We start from the raw sequence: 17,818 nt of genomic DNA, 5'->3' as shown, positions 1-17,818 counted from the left end.
TACCAGAAATATCCTTCGGGAAAAAGGACGACAGTTTGTGCACGTTCGTGCATAAATGTCGAGAGGGGTTGCCGGAAATGTATTACTTGGCATAGGAAACATAGTATTACCGAATGCGTTTTGCGAATAAGAGCCCGGAAATAAAATGTAAAGTATATAAATATTACCCGAAGTAGAAATCTTTCATTGGGCGCTTGTAGTTTTACATATGTAATTTAGAAATATGTTTGCTCACCATGGTTTCGTGCCTGATATTATTCCTATTCTAAGTAAATACAACTTGATATTGAGACGCACCATATCCTATAAAAGTGGTAATTCTGCTTTTAATTAGCGCTCAGCATACCAGGAATTGGACGACTGGTTCGCCTGTTGTCAGTAAAATATGGCCTGAGACACCAAGCAACACACCCCGTCTGGTCTCATTATACTGACAATGGGCAAACCAGTCGTCCTACTCCCTGTATGCTGAACGCTTGCTAAGCAGGAGCAGAAACTACCATTTTTATTGACTTTGATGTGTCTCGGCCAGGTTACAAAACCAAGGACGTCCTATTACATGTAGTAATTAATTAATTACTATACACATATTTTCACTTAAATGGGACTCTGGAATATTAAACTGGAAATTTATTGCTAGGTACATATTAAAAATAATTGTTCCGTTGCTACCTGCACTCGCTATGTTAAAGTCACACAAAACCTGTTTTCCAGGATTATAATTTTGAAACTAAATTAGATAAACAGAAAATATCCAGACAGTATTTTAATGCATGGTAAAATTGTGAACACATTTTGTTTCAGGGTGAACGAATGCGATGACGAAAAGCAATGTTTCGTTTTCGACCTTTGCTAACAGTATTATATTTTGTAAAAATGATTATTTCAAACAAAAAAAAAATCTGTTTAAAAATCTTAAAGAAATGGCTCAGAAAAAAGTATGCTATATAGTCAAATGAATAATATTTTGGATTTTTTGGAGTTGAACAAATTTGGACTGTGTTAAGTTAACTTGAACAGCACCAGAAATTAAAGATATGATACGTCATAGTTGTTACAAATTAGTACCAAATACAATGCCGGCACATGATCTTGCGCAACTAAGAGTTTCATAGCCGATAAATAATTCGTTAAATATTTATTTAGTTGTAAGTTAACTTGAACACCACGAGAAATTAAATATATGATAATGTCATGGTTGTTACAAATTAGAGATACAGTATGTTACTTCACGTATGATGTTGAACTCTTGTCAACTTTACAGTACTACCAACGATACCGACATTAAACACATAAATAAACTTTACCCATTGATTTGTATTTTTCTTCATCGTCAACTATAAACGTCTATGGAAATATATTTTAGAGACGCCATGATAGTTCCTGCTGTTGATGCATTCACGAGTCTGTTTGCTGGCTGTGTTATCTTTGTTGATCTTGGATACATGTCCACAATATATAACATAGACATCCAGAAGGTTGTAGCTGATGGTTCGTATCGGCAATAAGACATTTAAGTACTAAATGGTTTCACATTAACAAACTGATAAATCGTCTGTGGTATTATCTATTTAAAACCATACAACCAATGTTTTGAAAATCAATTCGAAATGATGTACCTCAGTTTGAAATTTGAATTGAAAAGCCCGATAAAAATGCTAATTTAGTAGCCCGATAAAAATGCTAATTTAGTAGGTATCAACAACTCGTAGTTGTTATTTATTAAAACCAACAAAATATCATATGTGTCCTTTTTTCTATCAATCGGACCCGGGATGGCCTTTATGATATTCCCAGAAGCACTATCTACGCTGCCTCTTCCACAAATATGGTCCATCTTCTTTTTCCTCGCACTTTTCTTAGTCGGATAGGATACTAAGGTACGTTGGAAGTAGTATTTGGGATAATAAGTGTCACCATTTCTTAATTTAGTATAAATATCGCCACAACATAATAGCTGATACATGTACCAAATGCTTTAGAACTTCCAGAAACATTTCTGATGCATCATATGCAAAGAGCTTTGCTGTTGAGCATATTTGACGACTTAAATTTATTCAAAGCCACCCAGATATCTTCTCTAAGCAATTCAAGGTTTTGAAAATTAATATAATTTTTCTACTCTTTAATGATTGGTTTCATATAATTACATTTTCGATATGGCATTATTAGTACTATTGCCACATCGAGGCTTTGAACAAAAGATTCCCATTGTTGTTGTCAGATCGTGATTGTTCAAGTATTGACAGGGTCTCTTGCTGACATCAACCCGAAACTGTTTCGCTCCAGAGTATCGTGGGCGTCTGCAGCCGTGTGTTTGGTGACATTTATACTCGGTATACCGTTTGTATATCAGGTAATATCTTCGTACTTGATTCTAGTCTCAATTTATGCATTTGGTTAAGAAATCTTTTTCTCTTGCTTACTTTGTAAATGTGACCTAACGGTAACCTTACACCTGGTCACAATATAAAAAATCCGTCATTTAATTAAGCTCTATAAGCTGATCGCTTAGCAGGTTAAGTAGGAGCAGCAGTATTAGCTATATGACCAATTACAGGTAAAAAAAAGCAGAGTAAATTATGGCCAATTATGGTACCATTTACGAAATACTGTTTAGATACTATGCATTGTTGTTTTTTAGAAAAATGATACATTAACAGATTAAATACGCGTTATGAAAACATTAAAGACGCAATCATTTTTTTTCCTGGATTTGAAATATCAAGAAGCTGCATTCGGCGAAATATAGCGGAGAAAAAATGGGCAAAACGTGAAATGGCTCAAAAGAAATTTCTGAAATATGTATAATGTAATAATGAAGTAAGCTCTATTAACAATATAATTGAGCCCTAATTATACTACTTATAAATAACTGTCTCTGAATACGATCACTATTTTATTGTCCCGCTAATTCATTTTAGTTTTTATGATAATACCATGGTTTGCATTGTTTAATTCATTGTTGGCTATTTTGACCAGGGCGGGATGTACGTATTACAGCTGTTTGATTGGTACATAGCCAGTGTGTCCTTGTTGTTAATCGTTTTCCTGGGGTCCTCTGTGCTAGCCTGGCTCTACGGTATGGGGGAACTACAACTTATTATTAAAGGCTATCTGTTATTTTTGTCTACTCCACATTCGTTCTAAAAAGGTCGAAAAGGTCTGGTATTAAAGAGGTCCTAAAATCCTAATTTGCGTTATATTTACTTTACAAAGTCCCTAAATAACAAAACTAGTTCGCAAATTTCTATCATTTCATATTCGCGCTAAAATAACCAGAAATGAGATTTCTTGGGTCACATCTGCATTATCATTTTGTATGCGCTACAAAACATACGTCATTAATTATGCTTGGTGCTATTTTATTGAGCTTTGTTATATTGCATTGACTTATTTTTATTACATACATGCAATTTGAAATTTATCATTTATTTCCAGGCGCCGATAATTTAAGCGGGGATATATCTATTATGATCGGATACACGATACCAAAGTTCTGGCTGGTGTTCTGGAGATTCATCACACCTGGTTGTGTATTGGTATGTAAAATCATATTTTTACTGTTTGATAGTAAACTAAATTCCTAGTACAGTTTCTTTCCGTTGGTTATATGAGTTTGCAACCTTGTTGGATGTTTTGCTATTGTCTTCGGCAGTTTATTTCAGCCGATATTATTTTCAGTAGATATGTTGAAGAAAAACGACTGTTAAAACCAGTCAGCGATCTTCAAAATATATCTGAGGGGATTGATATTAACACGTAGCGATTTCGTCATTAGAACATTTTTAAATATGTTCCGATGGTTTTATTTTTTCGGATTTCGAATGAAAGTGAAGTTTTTATCTTTGTTTCAGCGATATCTAAGCTCAATTAAGTCTTTGCCGGAATGGACAAAAAATTTACAATTGGATCAACAAGCGAAGCAAAACGCGGGCAGTTTATTATCATTGATAGGAACACATTTTCATATTTCGACGGACTCTATATATGTCTCATATTTATCAAATAAAAGCTTCATTGTGACGGGCGTTAGATGGTACTGAATGATACGTTGCAATGGCGTTTCGAGTGTTTGGGAGTGATAAATTGCAATCAATGCAATATTGTCAATTTAACGTAAACTGGCGAAGGTCCCAGATGACACCTCTATTTCTTTACAAGATATGATAGGGTCAGTGTAGCGTAAAGTTCCAGATGAAACCTCCATTGGTTTACAAGATATGATAGGGTCAGTGTAGCGTAAAGTTCCAGATGAAACCTTCAGTGGGTTACAAGATACGATAGGGTCAGTGTAGCGTAACGTTCCAGATGAAACCTCCATTGGTTTACAAGATACGATAAGGTCAGTGTAGCGTAAAGTTCCAGATGAAACCTCTATTGGTTTACAAGATACGATAGGGTCATTGTAGCGTAAAAGTTCCAGATGAAACCTCCATTGGTTAACGAGATACGATAGGGTCACCGTAGCGTTAAGTTCCAGATGAAACCTCCATTGGTTTGCAAAATATGAATGAGTGTATAGAAATAGTGTGTGACAGGTTGTAGAGTAGGTCGATTCATAATCCGAATAATTTTTATAAAAGTTAATGAAGCCATTGATATGATACAGTGCTTTACATGATTTATATGTATTATATATATATAACGATACTATAATTGTAATCATGTTCTTATCAGATTTATACATTATTTCTTCAGTGTGATGACTTGTCCGGTTTTATATGATTCCTTTAAAGCGTCAATAACTATCGCTGCCCTCTCAGAAAATACTCGCTTTACTTCCAGTTCAGCTTTTCCTGAATTAAAAAGAACAAAACAAAAATATCACTGAAATAACCGTGCCCAATTGTATTCTTGATATTTGTGTTCAGTTTGTTTTCTTAAGATATATATATATATTGTTATATCTATAAATAATAAGCCATGATTTCATACCAAATATCAAGTCACTCGAAGTATACATTTTTGAAATATATTTTTCTCTGCCTTATTTTTAATTCTTAAAAAATTAAATTATAATAGTTGACTATATTCTATGCAACATACAAAAATGGATTTCGAGCAAAGCTCAAGAGAAAGTATATTTGAGGAGATTGACAATTGAGCACAAATCTTTGAGAATCAATTTAAGCCATGAAATGGTATAATTTTATCAATTTTCTATATCTTAATAAATAGCTAATGTCATAAATGAACTACTTAGAATCGGTAGGTTGTAAAAAACAAAAATAAGATTTTCAATATAATGTGTTATCTAGCGTTAATCATCCTTACAATTGTTATAAAAATTAACTTAACATCGAATGATCCCTAAAACATTAAATCATACAGGGAACATACCTTGGATAACGTCCAGGAAGTGTTCTTGTTCTGATCTGTAGGCCTGATCGAACCGGTCCGGGAATGACATGTGTATCGGATTTGTCTCCAGACCATTTGGTGTGTAACTTTTCACATATGACACCGGCTTGGCATCACTTACATCCATTCCTTTGGAGCCCGACACCTTCAACACAATACGACATTGTAACTTATTTATTAAGTCATCTGAAAATATCACAGTTGATTTCCTTGTTCGAAATATATCACCCTCTGTTGTGCCTACAGATGGTCATTAACGTTTGTTTTCGTTCATAGTTGTAAAGCCTTTTGATTTTAACCCAGAAATTGTCTTGGAAAAATGCTTTTAAATAATAGATCATAAAAATACAATATATTTTCTAATTTGTTTATCTGTGATTGCATTTCCCAAAATATTTCGAAGAAGTCGGAAAAGAAAGTTCATAATTGTACTAATCGTATGGGACCCATCTACCCAAAATAGCTTTAAGCAATATGCTAGGAAAAAAAAAGAATTGTGGGATTTGATATTGGAAGTTTTGCTAAATTCTTCATATTGACTTTAAGATGAAGGTAAATATTTGGCTTACTTCTAACCGGACATCATAGCCGTATGGGGAATATTTGCAGAAATCTAGAATACCCAGCATTCCACAGGGAAACCTCATCAGTGCACCGACCGTGTCCACGTCAGATTTCTCGGCTACTTCCTGTAAAGAAGGCAGTATTACATGTATAAGACTCTTTCATATGTGGATATGAAGGATAGGGATAATCTACCCGAGAGTCACAAAATGTAGTAAAACCTTAGGCTTGCCGAGGGTCACAAAATGTAGTAAAACTCGAGGCTTGCCGAGGGTCACAAAATGTAGTAAAACTCGAGGCTTGCCGAGGGTCACAAAATGTAGTAAAACTCGAGGCTTGCCGAGGGTCACAAAATGTAGTAAAACTCGAGGCTTGCCGAGGGTCACAAAATGTAGTAAAACCCGAGGCTTGCCGAGGGTCACAAAATGTAGTAAAACCCGAGGCTTGCCGAGGGTTTTGCAACATTTTGTGATCCTGAGGGTAGAATATCCCTATCCTTCATATCCACTTATGAAAGAGTATTTTTCTTTTATACCTCGACGTTTTATTGCAATTTTACAACTATAATATCCCGCCATTTTGAAATAAATTCGAAGAAATCCACGGCTGATACATACATTAAAAATTACGTTCCTTGCATCTTTTATAGTAAAACAAGTCAAGTTTGTGAAAAAATGTTAAAAATTTACCGAAGAAATAGAAATTTTGTTGACGCCGTGACGTCACGAGGCTTTATTGCATACGTAGCCATGCAATACAGCCTCAGGCGGCATGAGTGTATTGCCCTAGACCAGCCAGTATTACACCGGTAGGTATGAAAGAAATATCTACATGTATATATATGTACTGTATCTTGATAAGTGGTTTGTCTGAATTTTTATTTATGCAATAGAACATTAAGAGATTTCTTCGTTTTGAAAACAAATGCACTTATATTTAACATTTTGTGTCTTTCATTAAAACTCGTCACTTAAACTATGGAATGATATGAAATGCGACCGTACAAGACGAGTTGCAATGTGAAGTTTTTGTCAAATTAACTAGTTACATTATTCCGTTACAGTAACCTTTTATCAAATTAACTAGTTACATTATTCCGTTACAGTATCCTTTTATCAAATTAACTAGTTACATTATTCCGTTACAGTATCCTTTTATCAAATTAACTAGTTACATTATTCCGTTACAGTATCCTTTTATCAAATTAACTAGTTACATTATTCCGTTACAGTATCCTTTTATCAAATTACAGTTATCCTTTATCAATTAACTAGTTACATTATTCCGTTACAGTATCCTTTTATCAAATTAACTAGTTACATTATTCCGTTACAGTATCCTTTTATCAAATTAACTAGTTACATTATTCCGTTACAGTATCCTTTTATCAAAGTAACTAGTTACATTATTCCGTTACAGTATCCTTTTATCAAAGTAACTAGTTACTTAATATCATAATTATTCCGTTACAGTATCCTTTTATCAAATTAACTAGTTACATTATTCCGTTACAGTATCCTTTTATCAAATTAACTAGTTACATTATTCCGTTACAGTATCCTTTTATCAAATTAACTAGTTACATTATTCCGTTACAGTATCCTTTTATCAAATTAACTAGTTACATTATTCCGTTACAGTATCCTTTTATCAAATTAACTAGTTACATTATTCCGTTACAGTATCCTTTTATCAAAGTTACCTTAATGTTCGCAGTAGCTTGCACTACGACAGTGTCCGGTAGGGAATCAGCGAACCAACACAACAGGTCTACGTCGTGGATCAGGAAGGTCTGTGTAAAAGTAGGGGCCCCCATCCACAACGGGGTATCATGGAACGTCGTCTTCACCATGTAAATCTTCCCAAGTCTTCCCGACCGTGCCTTGTCATACATACTCCTAATCCCATGATCAAAATGTCTGCGGGACAAAGTTAGAAAATGCCAGAACATTTTAATGCGATTTGATATGACACGATTAGTAATATAGCGGTTATCTTTCCGAACCAAAGCTGTCCTGCAGGTAGTGTGTTGCAATGGTACTTGCTGTCCCCATTGCTTTGTAGAATGCGACAATTTTTTTCTTCTTCCTAACGTCTCTCTTGACACCACGTCACTTTTGGTCTCGAGTTGAGCGTTCGCCCCTGTGAGATAGGCCATGGGTTCTCTCCCCTGGCCGAGACACACCATAGTCTTTAAAACTGGTATTATCTGCACCATATACTTAGCGCTTGGGATATATAGGGAGTGGGACGACTAGGCTATCCTTGGTCAGAATAATGTGACCGAATGGGGTGTGTTTTTGGTGAAGACTATGTCTCCATCTCTTGGGATCATATCTACTTTTTGTCCCGAAATTCCTGTGCACTCATGTGTACCGGGCATGATATGACAAAATACAAAGTAGATATGAAATGGTTTATGACGTGCTTTTGTACACATAAATTGTGACTATTTACCACAATATTGAAATTAATTGGTCAGAAGCATGTGTGGCGGGTATGAATATATTCTGTTACCATTGTTTATAGGTTAGTGTTGAATTACGATGTCAGCTTTATACAGGAAATAAACGACAGAGACTAAACAGTCAATATAATATGAGGTAAATTGTATATGATTATAAATGGGATGTATACCTAGTTATAACAAGATAATACGATGGCAAACAAGAGCCTGGCAAAAAGATATGAAAAACCTGTAATGTTTATTATCATGGTAAAGCTTTTTTTACATCTGTGTGTACTACAAATGGTACAAAAACATATGAAAGCATTGAACACAAAGATGTGAAAGCAGTATTTATGTAAGCAGTCACTTTTATATTTTTCTGTACCAAAAGAACGGCCGAAAACCGCCATGGCACAGAAACATGTAAAAGGCGAGAGACTCGAAGGTTACCGAGTTTTACAAATGACTTCCTGATAAAGACATGTTTATTATTAACCATGTTTCATTTATTTGTCTACATAATAAAAATGACCACATCATATAAGTTTTATTTAAAAATTTTAGACGCCAAGTTACAACCGAAAAATAACACGTTAGTTTCGTTTCTGTTTTTCCTCAGAAGTGCTTTACGACATTTTAGCTTGTTGAGACGACCTATTCGGGGTTAGCTCTGATCACGGTGTTTGATAACAACATTCCAATGTTCCTTTCACATCTTTGTGTTCCACGGTTTCACGTGTTTCGTACCACTGATGGGACAAAAAGATATGAAAGCTCAGACGCTTTCCTATGTTTTTGTACCACGCATGGTCCAATGAAATATAGCTCTATAAAAACAACTGTAGCCCCGTTACATTCACTATTGGCTTCAGCTAAAATAGGACGTTAACCCTAGTCAAACAACCAATCGTAACCATGGCACACATATTGAGCAAATCCCACAGTAACTTCTACCATATTACGTTGACTATTTGTTTATAGTCACGACAAAAACAGAAATTTATCTGATTTTAGGCTATACTACCCTTACCTGTTGAAGGCACAGAACAAGGTAGCACCATATTTCTCGGCATCGTCATAGCAGGCCTTGATATCTGCCAACTCCTCTGACAATGGTTTTTCGCAGAAAACGGCCTTCCCTGTAACAACGAATCGGTCTAATTGGTATAACTTGGGCTTTTGATCGATCGGCATGTTACTAAATCAATAGAATAAAAAAGAACAAATCCTTAACACCTATTTCGACATAAGGTACAGTGTCTATTGTATGATAGTTTTGCAATGTGTATTATTTTTCACTGAAGCTGACACTGAGTGTGTGCTGACGTGAGTCGTTCGTTATTTGTCTTAATAAACACTCCTTTAGATTGCGTCGTTACCATAAACATTAGATAGATGTTTTCATATATATTTTTTCACATATTTCATTGCACATATCGGTACGCTACAATGCTTTTAATTTAAGTAGAAACAGGAAAACCTTTACAGGCTGTTTCTACCAGAAGAGAGCCCAAATCCTTACTCACAGTGACGAACGTTTACTAGTATTGCAATGGGGGGTTGCTGTAATAGGCTATAAAAGTTAACATTACCGAAAAGAAAGGAGAAGAGAAAAGAAAATGCATGCATCTGCCTCAAATTTAGTTACCGTTCACTGTTCTTGTGATGTGGATAAAGTGTACAATTATTTTGTTCTGTTAAACAAGTAAATCATATCATATTGTAACATCCCTGCTTAAAATTCGGGGCATCTAATGCATATAATATCTATACATTTACGAGATATCAAGCCACATTGTATCCTTCAAATCCATCCTTATTGATATGGCATTAAGCAAACAAAAACATTAAATCATCGAATACGTTTTCAGCAAATGGTACAAAATACAAGCACTTGTATCTTTTATTAGTAAGAATTCATTCTTACGTGCGGTAAGAGCCTTCCTAACGAGAGCTGTGTGAGTGTTTGTCGGAGTACAAACGTAAACGCCCTTCACTCTGCCAATTAAAATATAGGTCTAGTAAGAAAATATACGGATAAAATTTTGTAACAATACTCAATACTGTTGTTTTAATGATTGATATAAAATGATAACACTACATTATTCAAGGCCCTTTAAGCTTGTTTCCCGACACAAAATGATATGATAAAACTATAGAAAACCTGAATCCAATATATATATGTATCCAGTCAAGTATAATCAACAGTTAAATCCTATGACCAATATTGTATAAATTCATAAGTACATTGAATACACATCTATGTACGAAATATTCTTTATTGTAATATAAATGTATGATATATATATATATATATGTTTATAATACGTTTTAATTATATTTTCTGTTATAATCTTTCACAGTTCAATGAATTAACTAAAAAGCAAATTCGTATTTATGTTCTTAATATTCTTACTATGACTAAAAAATAAAGTTAGCACATAATGCTGGTCCGTCTAACAGAAATGTAAACTTACTGTGGATCTTGTAATATGTCATCAAACTTGTCGTTGGAAACAACCCTGAGTTTGCCCAGTAGACCGTGACCTTTCAGCACCGTCTCAGCAAGCTCTCTGTTCTCCTCCACTATCCATAACAGATTGGTGCGATGACTAGAGAGGATGATGTTGAGATGTACCTGTCCAATCCGGCCGAGCCCCAGTAATGCTAGTCCTACCTTTTCTGACGTCATCGTCGCAGTTTGAAGTTACTAAATATGAATGTTGTTCCCAATCCGTGTTAAGTCACTGATGGCTGTTATGTGTGTCAAAAAGTGAGTTAAAACCTTTGCCTGAAAAACAAAGAAATCAAAATATTAGCATTCATCGAAACGTATTTCGTTTATTACGATGTCTAACTTACGAGTAAATTGGACAATCGCATCAATATTTTGAAATCTTATCGAGTGTAAATTATTATATCACATTATTTTACAATTCTTTAGAAACATATCGTAGATAATGTAGGTTCATTGTGAAGTCCAACAGGATCGTCGTTAACTTCTTCTTGTGGTCGTCATTTTAATTTGTATCTCCATTTCTTTGTCGTCATGGTGCGAATTATTAAAACCAAATTATGTAATATATCATACCTGATCTTAGATGAAGCTGCACTAAGTATTTCTGTCCTATGAGCATGTTCCGTTCTCTAGGTAAGGTTGACGCCGGGGAGGTATACCCCACGGTCACCGGGACCAGATTCCGGACACTTAGGTGATAAAGATGTGTTTACTTACGGGTAACATCTAAAACGACCCATCCAATATATCATATGAAATGTTAGGTTGATGTTCAGGTAAGTTTACATCACTAATGCTGGTACGAAGTTGACAAAACCTATACTCTGTTTAGCGAGTGTAACGTTATTTTGCCAATTATTTTAGATCTTGTTTTTATACACCGACAAATTAACTTACCCAGTAATGCCGCAATACGTGTAGGCTAAAGCTAACAGTTCTGATGGGGGTTTATATTAATACCTTAAGTGACAGTCACGTTTGTTTACACGCGACACCTTGGGATGTCCTCCTTATAATGTCTGGTAAATTCTGCAAATCCATCATGTTTCGAAAGACATTCATTTTGGTGATAATTTAGGATTTTAGTTAATCACGAAATCAGTTCACTCTTGATTTAGATGTTTCGATTCCGGCATCATCGTTATTATATCCCATAAATGTGTTTTGACAACTTAAGCTAGCGAAATACAGTATTCATGAATTCAAAATAATCTATAGCAGTCAAGATATAATTTGCATGAATTTGAATATAAATTTGCCTAAAATGTGTGTACCAGTAAAACTTCTTTCATGCCCAACTGACTTTATCGGGTTTGGGTTCAAATGCATTATCTGATTGTTTGATAAGGTTTATAGTTTAAATCCTTCCACACAAACAAAGTTACAACTACGGAGTAAATCGTTGCGATATTTTATTCAGTTTACTCAAATAGGATGATTGTGGTCAAAACTGCAAACTCAAAAGAAAAGTGGAACTTCACGCCTCATGATGGACAGGTGTCAAAACCCTCACTTAATTTCGCGTTTTCACACATAAATGTTTACGACGATTTAACCTGGCAATCGAGACTTGTTCTACTTTGTGATTTATGATCAGTTGGTTTACAATAACTTGAATAACCAGAGGGCCTTATGGCTCACTTGGCTATTGTAATGCCAAGCAATGCTTTAATTACAGGATCATTGTTTCTTTTCTGAAGGAATTCAAAGATTTACCTCTGATTTCCCAATTGGAACCGATTATTTCTGCTCCTGGGGGGTTAGAGCCAAAATTGATACTGACTATATTTTCTCTTCCCCAAAGTATGTTTCTGGCCAAATTTGGTTACATTCCATGCAGAACTCTAGGACTAGTAGCGATTTAAAGGATTTACATCTATTTCCCTTATCGGGCACCGCCCCTCCTGTCCCAGGGGAGTCAGAGCCAAAATTAATACAAACTCTATTCCCCTCCCCCCAGGATGTTTCTGGCCAAATCTGGTTACATTCTATGCAGAAGTATATGACTAGTAGCGTTTTAAAGGATTTACCTCTATTTCCCCTATAGGGCCCCACCCCTCTTGCCCAAGGGGGTCCGAGCCTAAATATATACAAACTCTGTTTCCCTTCCCCCAAGGATATTATTGGCCAAATTTGGTTACATTCCATGCAAAACTCTATGACTAGTAGCGTTTTAAAGAATTTACCTCTATTTCCCCTATGGGTCCCCGCCCCTTCTGCCCCCGCGGTGTCAGAGCCAAAATTTATACAAACTCTTTTTTTAAATAGATGTTGACGGACAGACGACGGACGCCGCGCCATGACATCGACATATCCCAGCAGACTAACTGGAGAATCATCGGCAATACACATTCACAGGGAAGTTATATGCCTATCAGTCCTTCTTTCCACATGTCAGCTGAGTATACTTGGTCCTTTCCCGCTAGTGTGCTGATTCACATCTTCACATCCAGAGCACAGTCAGTTCCATAATAACCATATTTCTCTGAATAGAAAATTACTCTTCGGCGCAAGAAAGAATGTACAGGTTGGTATTATCTGTCGTTTCCACGGCTGTCTGCCTCTCATTTCGAAATTGGATGAACATTGGCCTGTTGACCTTTTTAAGATCCTCTTACCTTCTTCTTTTCCCTCTTCACATCCACCTGAGCACCTGTACATGCTCCATGTGTGTCGCCCTTGAGCCAGTACCACTTCACACGAAGAGAGGATGTGTTCTTGGCTTCCAGTCCTGTCACACTGCTGGCTATTGGATCTTCACACGACGAGTGAATGTGCTCTAGGCTCCCAGCCCTGTAACACTACTGGCTATTGGATCTTCACATGAAGAGAGAATGTGCTCTAGGCTTCCAGTCCTGTCACACTGCTGGCTATTGGATCTTCGCACGAAGAGAGGATGTTGTCTAGGCTTCCAGCCCTTGCACACTGCTTTCTATTACATCTTCACACGAAGAGAGAATGTGCTCTAGCCTTCCAGTCCTGTCACACTGCTGGCTATTCGATCTTCACACGAAGAGAGAATGTGCTCAAGGGTTCTAATCCCTGTCACACTGCTGGCTATTGGAACTTCACAAGAAGAGAGAATGTGCTCAAGGGTTCTAATCCTGTCACACGAAGAGAGGATGTGCTCTAGGCTTCCAGCCCTGTCACACTGCTTTCCATTAGATCTTCACACGAAGAGAGAACGTGCTCTAGGCTTCCAGCCCTGTCACACTGCTTTCCATTCGATCTTCACACGAAGAGAGGATGTGTTTTAGGCTTCCAGCCCTGTCACATTGCTGGCTATTGGATCTTCACACATAGAGGGGATGTGGACTAGGCTTCCAGTCCTGTCACACTGCTGGCTTTTCGATCTTCACACGAAGAGAGGGTGTGCTCTAGGCTTCCAGTCCTTTCATACTGCTGGCTATTGGGCTATTGGAACTTCACACGACGAGAGGATGTGCTCTAGGCTTCCAGCCCTGGCACACTGCTGGCTATAGGATCTTCACACGAAGGGAGAATGTGCTCTAGGCTTCCAGTCCTGTCACACAAGAGAGGATGTGCTCTAGGCTTCCAGGCCTGTACACTGTTGGCTATTCGATCTTCACACGAAGAGAGAATGTGCTCTAGGCTTCCAGCCCTGGCACACTGCTTGCTATTCGATCTTCACACGAAGAGAGGATCTGCTCTAGGCTTCCAGCCCTGTAACACTGCTGGCTATTGGATATTCACACGAAGAGAGAATGTGCTCTAGGCTTCCAGTCCTGTCACACTTCTGGCTATTGGATCTTCACACGAAGAGAGGATGTGCTTTAGGCTTCCAGCCCTGTCACACTGCTGGCTATTGGATCTTCACACATAGAGGGGTTATGGACTAGGCTTCCAGTCCTGTCACATTGCTGGCTATTGGATCTTCACACAAAGAGAGGATGTGCTATAGGCTTCCAGTCCTGTCACACTGCTTTCTATTAGTTCTTCACACGAAGAAAGGATGTGCTCTAGGCTTCCCGCCCTGTCACACTGCTGGCTATTGGAACTTCACACGAAGAGAGGATGTGCTCTAGGCTTCCCGCCCTGTCACACTGCTGGCTATTGGAACTTCACACGAAGAGAGATTGTGCTCTAGGGTTCCAGTCCTGTCACAAGAAGAGAGGATGTGCTCTTTGCTTCCAGTCCTATCACATTGCTTTCCATTAGATCTTCACACGAAGAGAGAATGTGTTCTAGCCTTCCAGCCCTGTCACACTGCTGGCTATTCGATCTTCACACGAAGAGAGGATGTGGACTAGCTTCCAGTCCTGTCACACTGCTGGCTATTCGATCTTCACATGAAGAGAGGATGTGCTCTAGGCTTCCAGCCCTGTCACACTGCTGGCTATTGGAACTTCACACGACGAGAGAATGTGTTCTAGGGTTCCAGTCCTGTCACACGAAGAGAGGATGTGTTCTAGGCTTCCAGTCCTGTCACACTGCTGGCTATTGGATCTTAACATGAAGAGAGAATGTGCTCTAGGCTCCCAGTCCTGTCACACTGCTGGCTATTGGATCTTAACATGAAGAGAGGATGTAGTCTAGGCTTCCAGCCCTGGCACACTGCTTTCTATTAGATCTTCACACGAAGAGAGGATGTGCTCTAGCCTTCCAGCCCTGTCACACTGCTGGCTATGCTGGCTATTCGATCTTCACACGAAGAGAGGGTGTGTTCTAGGCTTCCAGCCCTGTCACACTGCTGGCTATTGGAAGTTCAAACGAAGAGAGAATGTGCTCTAGGGTTCCAGTCCTGTCACAAGAAGAGAGGATGTGCTCTAGGCTTCCAGGCCTATCACATTGCTTTCCATTAGATCTTCACACGAAGAGAGAATGTGCTCTAGCCTTCCAGTCCTGTCACATTGCTGGCTATTCGATCTTCACACGAAGAGAGAATGTGCTTTAGGCTTCCAGCCCTGTCACACTGCTGGCTATTGGATCTTCACACATACATAAAGGGGATGTGGACTAGGCTTCCAGTCCTGTCACACTGCTGGCATTTCGATCTTCACACGAAGAGAGAATGTGCTCTAGGCTACCAGGCCTGTACACTGCTGGCTATTGGATCTTCACATGAAGAGAGAATGTGCTCTAGGCTCCCAGTCCTGTCACACGAGGAGAGGTTGTACTCTAGGCTTCCAGGCCTGTACACTGCTGGCTATTGGATCTTCACACGACGAAAGAATGTGCTCTAGGCTTCCAGTCCTGGCACACTGCTGGCTATTGGATCTTCACACGAAGAGAAGATGTGCTCTAGGCTTCCAGTCCTGTCTCACAGATAGCTATTGGATCTTCACACGAAGAGAGAATGTGCTCTAGGCTTCCAGTCCTGTCACACGAAGAGAATATATGCTCTAGACTTCCAGTCCTGTCGCACTGCTGGCTATTGGATCATCACACGAAGAGAGAATGTGCCTTAGGCTTCCAGTCCTGTCACACGAAGAGAGGATGTGCTCTAGGCTTCCAGCCCTGTAACACTGCTGGCTATTGGATCTTCACACGAAGAGAGGATGTGCTCTAGACTTCCAGTCCTGGCACACTGCTTTCTATTAGATCTTCACACGAAGAGAGGATGTGCTCTAGCCTTCCAGCCCTGTCACACTGCTGGCTATTCGATCTTCACACGAAGAGAGGATGTGCTCTAGGCTTCCCGCCCTGTCACACTGCTGGCTATTGGATCTTCACACGAAGAGAGAATGTGCCTTAGGCTTCCAGTCCTGTCACACGAAGAGAGGATGTGCTCTAGGCTTCCAGCCCTGTAACACTGCTGGCTATTGGATCTTCACACGAAGAGAGGATGTGCTCTAGACTTCCAGTCCTGGCACACTGCTTTCTATTAGATCTTCACACGAAGAGAGGATGTGCTCTAGCCTTCCAGCCCTGTCACACTGCTGGCTATTCGATCTTCACACGAAGAGAGGATGTGCTCTAGGCTTCCAGCCCTGTCACACTGCTGGCTACTGGAACTTCACACGAAGAGAGAATGTGCTCTAGGGTTCCAGTCCTGTCACAAGAAGAGAGGATGTGCTCTAGGCTTCCAGCCCTATCACACTGTTTTCCATTCGATCTTCACACGAAGAGAGAATGTGCTCTAGCCTTCCAGCCCTGTCACACTGCTGGCTATTCGATCTTAACACGAAGAGTGGATGTGCTCTAGGCTTCCAGCCCTGTCACACTGCTGGCTATTGGATCTTCACACATAGAGGGGATGTGCTCTAGGCTTCCAGCCCTGTCACACTGCTGGCTACTGGAACTTCACACGAAGAGAGAATGTGCTCTAGGGTTCCAGTCCTATCACAAGAAGAGAGGATGTGCTCTAGGCTTCCAGCCCTATCACATTGCTTTCCATTAGATCTTCACACGACGAGAGGATGTGCTCTAGGCTTCCAGTCCTGTCACGCGAAGAGAGGATGTGCTCTAGGCTTCCAGCCCTGGCACAATGCTGGCTATTCGATCTTCACACGAAGAGAGGGTGTGCTCTAGGCTTCCAGCCCTGTCACACTGATGGCTATTGGGCTATTGGAACTTCACACGACGAGAGAATGTGCTCTAGGCTTCCAGTCCTGTCACGCGAAGAGAGGATGTGCTCTAGGCTTCCAGCCCTGGCACAATGCTGGCTATTCGATCTTCACACGAAGAGAGGATGTGCTCTAGGCTTCCAGTCCTGTCACACAAAGAGAGGTTGTGCTCTAGGCTTCACATCCAGAGCACACTGCTGGCTATTCGATCTTCACACGAAGAGAGGATGTGCTCTAGGCTTCCAGCCCTGTCAGACTGCTGGCTATTGGATCTTCACACGAAGAGAGAATGTGCTCTAGTTTTCCAGTCCTGTCACACAAAGAGAGGATGTGCTCAAGTATTCCAGCCCTGTCACACTGCTGGCTATTGAATCTCCACACGACGAGAGAATGTGC

The 17,818-nt window shown here is 39.0% G+C and overlaps 1 protein-coding gene across 2 annotated transcripts; it reads right to left on the bottom strand.

Annotated features, from left to right (window-relative positions):
- Positions 1–3,913: 3,913 nt before the first annotated feature.
- Positions 3,914–13,867, bottom strand: LOC138315948 (inositol 2-dehydrogenase-like). Of its 2 annotated transcripts, none has more exons than XM_069257379.1 (8): positions 11,856–13,867; positions 10,855–11,168; positions 10,305–10,375; positions 9,408–9,516; positions 7,631–7,847; positions 5,934–6,053; positions 5,344–5,509; positions 3,914–4,799 (listed from the first exon to the last, which is right to left on the bottom strand). In XM_069257379.1, the coding sequence occupies exons 2-8, from the start codon at positions 11,067–11,069 to the stop codon at positions 4,690–4,692; spliced, it is 1,008 nt and encodes a 335-aa protein (XP_069113480.1). In that variant the 5' UTR covers positions 11,070–11,168; positions 11,856–13,867; the 3' UTR covers positions 3,914–4,689. The 2 variants fall into 2 exon arrangements, with proteins under 2 accessions (XP_069113480.1, XP_069113472.1); XM_069257371.1 differs by lacking the exon at positions 11,856–13,867 and adding an exon at positions 11,469–11,827.
- Between the last annotated feature and the right edge of the window lie 3,951 nt (positions 13,868–17,818).

Source organism: Argopecten irradians, chromosome 1, assembly GCF_041381155.1.
Source record: "Argopecten irradians isolate NY chromosome 1, Ai_NY, whole genome shotgun sequence".
Classification (NCBI taxonomy): domain Eukaryota; kingdom Metazoa; phylum Mollusca; class Bivalvia; order Pectinida; family Pectinidae; genus Argopecten; species Argopecten irradians.
This window is presented reverse-complemented; position numbering and strand designations above follow the sequence as displayed.

Excerpts from the sequence above, each read along its gene's own strand:
- LOC138315948 (XM_069257379.1), bottom strand. The coding sequence starts at position 11,069 with ATGACGTCAGAAAAGGTAGGACTAGCATTACTGGGGCTCGGCCGGATT. Across the intron at positions 5,510-5,933 it reads GCTATGATGTCCGGTTAGAA|GTGTCGGGCTCCAAAGGAAT; the intron begins GTAAGCCAAATA and ends ATTGTGTTGAAG. Across the intron at positions 4,800-5,343 it reads CTTCCTGGACGTTATCCAAG|GAAAAGCTGAACTGGAAGTA; the intron begins GTATGTTCCCTG and ends TTTTTAATTCAG.